Here is a 2,051-nt window from a genome sequence, read left to right on the forward strand (position 1 = left end):
GAACCCCCCCAGAGCCGCCCCATGGGCAGTAAGACGCCCCCAGACCCCCCTGCAGGCCCAGAGACCCCCGGAGACCCCCCCGTGCACCGCCCACCCCTGGGAGCTGTCCAGGCCCCGGTGCTGAGCGGGGACATGGGGACAGACGGACACAGGGACACGGGGACACGGGAACGTGGGGACAGATGGACACGGGGACATGGGGATAGATGGACACGGGGACAGATGGACGTGGGGACAGACGGACACGGGGACGTGGGGACACGGGGACATGGGGACGGACAGACGGACACGGGGACACACGGACACACAACATGGGGACACACGGACATGGGGACATGGGGACAGATGGACATGGGGACACATGGACATGGAGACGTGGGGACAGACTGACATGGGGACAGACGGACACGGGGACAGATGGACATGGGTACATGGGGACACACAGATACGGGGACAAAGGGACACACAGACATGGGGACACACGGACACGGGGTCTCACAACCATGGGGTACACGGACACGGGGACATGTGGGCACGGGGACACACGGCCACGGGGACAGACTGACATGGGGACAGACGGACACGGGGACACACGGCCACACAGCCATGGGGACACGCGGCCATGGGGGCACACGGACACACAGCCATGGGGACACACGGCCATGGGGACACACGGCCATGGGGGCACACGGACACACAGCCATGGGGACACACGGCCATGGGGGCACACGGACACACAGCCATGGGGACACACGGCCATGGGGCCGCACGGGCGGCTCGGGGACCAAGGGGGGCTGTTATGGGGGGGTGCCGATATTTCGGGGGTCTCAGACGCCCCCCGGACGAGCCCCTAACAAAGGGCAGGGCCGCAGCGCGGGGGGAGGGGGGGGTCTGCGGCATCGTGCCCCCCCCGGGGGGGTCAGGGCGTGTCCGCTCATTGTAAACACACCCCCCCCCACACCGCACTGGGCAAACTGGGAGCGCTGGGAGCCTCGGAAATGGTGGGGGGGGGCATGGGGAGAGTCCCGGGGGGCAGCGGCCACACCCAGCAGCGCTCCCCCCCCCCAGAAAGGGATCTGCCCCCCAAGTGGGGGTCCTGCCCCCCCCGTCACTCACCCCCACCACGACGCTGTCGTCCCCCTGGAACACGGGCAGGAATTTGTCCCCCCGCAGGATCTCGGCCTGGTTGAGCGGCCGGAAGCGGCACAGGACCTTGATGCTGCACTCGGAGCTGGGCTCGGCCATGCCGGGGCTCGGGGGGCTTCACTCGGGGGGGCAACGGGGCTGGGCGGGCACCCGGGGCGCTGCTCGCAGCCTGGGGACAGCTGGCACCGGGGGCAGGACGGCACCCGGCGATGCTGAGCGCCACCCGCGGCTGCAGGATGCTGCTCAGGGGTGCAGGATGCTGCAGCTCAGAGACGTCGGGCGGTACCCAGGGATGCAGGTGGTACCCAGGGATGCAGGATGATGCTCAAGGAGGCAGGATGATGCTCAAGGAGGCAGGATGCTGCTCAGGGATGCAGGATGATGCTGCTCAAGGAGGCAGGATGTTGCTCAGGGATGCAGGATGATGCTGCTCAGGGATGCAGGATGCTGCCCGGGATGGAGGATGATGCTGCTCAGTGATGCAGGATGCTGCCCAGGATGATGCTCAGCACTGCAGGGTGGTACCCAAGGCTGCGGGTGGTACCCAGGGATGCCGGATGCAGCTCAGGGATGCAGGATGCTGCCCGGGATGGAGGATGATGCTGCTCAGTGATGCAGGATGCTGCCCAGGATGATGCTCAGCACTGCAGGGTGGTACCCAAGGCTGCGGGTGGTACCCAGGGATGCCGGATGCAGCTCAGGGATGCAGGATGATGCAGCTCAGAGATGCCGGGTGGTACCCAGGGATGCAGGATGCTGCTGCTCAGGGATGCGCCTTGCGGGCTGCAGGCTGCGGGAGGCGGCGCCGGGCGGGGCTGAGGCTCCGCAGCTGCCGCTGTCGCCGCTCCTGTGACCGCTGCTGTCGCCACTGCAGCCCCGGGACCGGCGGGGGGGGGGGGGGGGGG

The 2,051-nt window shown here is 68.1% G+C and overlaps 1 protein-coding gene across 1 annotated transcript in view; it reads right to left on the reverse strand.

The window, feature by feature from the left end:
- The window catches only part of KIF5A (kinesin family member 5A), a 27,142-nt gene extending 25,441 nt beyond the window's left edge, over window positions 1-1,701 (reverse strand). The window contains exon 1 of the mRNA XM_039703317.1: window positions 1,117-1,701. Within this exon, the coding sequence (XP_039559251.1) occupies window positions 1,117-1,245 (129 nt within the window). The 5' untranslated portion in view covers window positions 1,246-1,701. The remainder of the gene's footprint in view (window positions 1-1,116) is intronic.
- Window positions 1,702-2,051: the final 350 nt, after the last annotated feature.

The sequence above is a fragment of the Passer montanus genome, unplaced genomic scaffold (genome assembly GCF_014805655.1).
Source record: "Passer montanus isolate IOZ18808 unplaced genomic scaffold, ASM1480565v1 scaffold162, whole genome shotgun sequence".
NCBI lineage: Eukaryota > Metazoa > Chordata > Aves > Passeriformes > Passeridae > Passer > Passer montanus.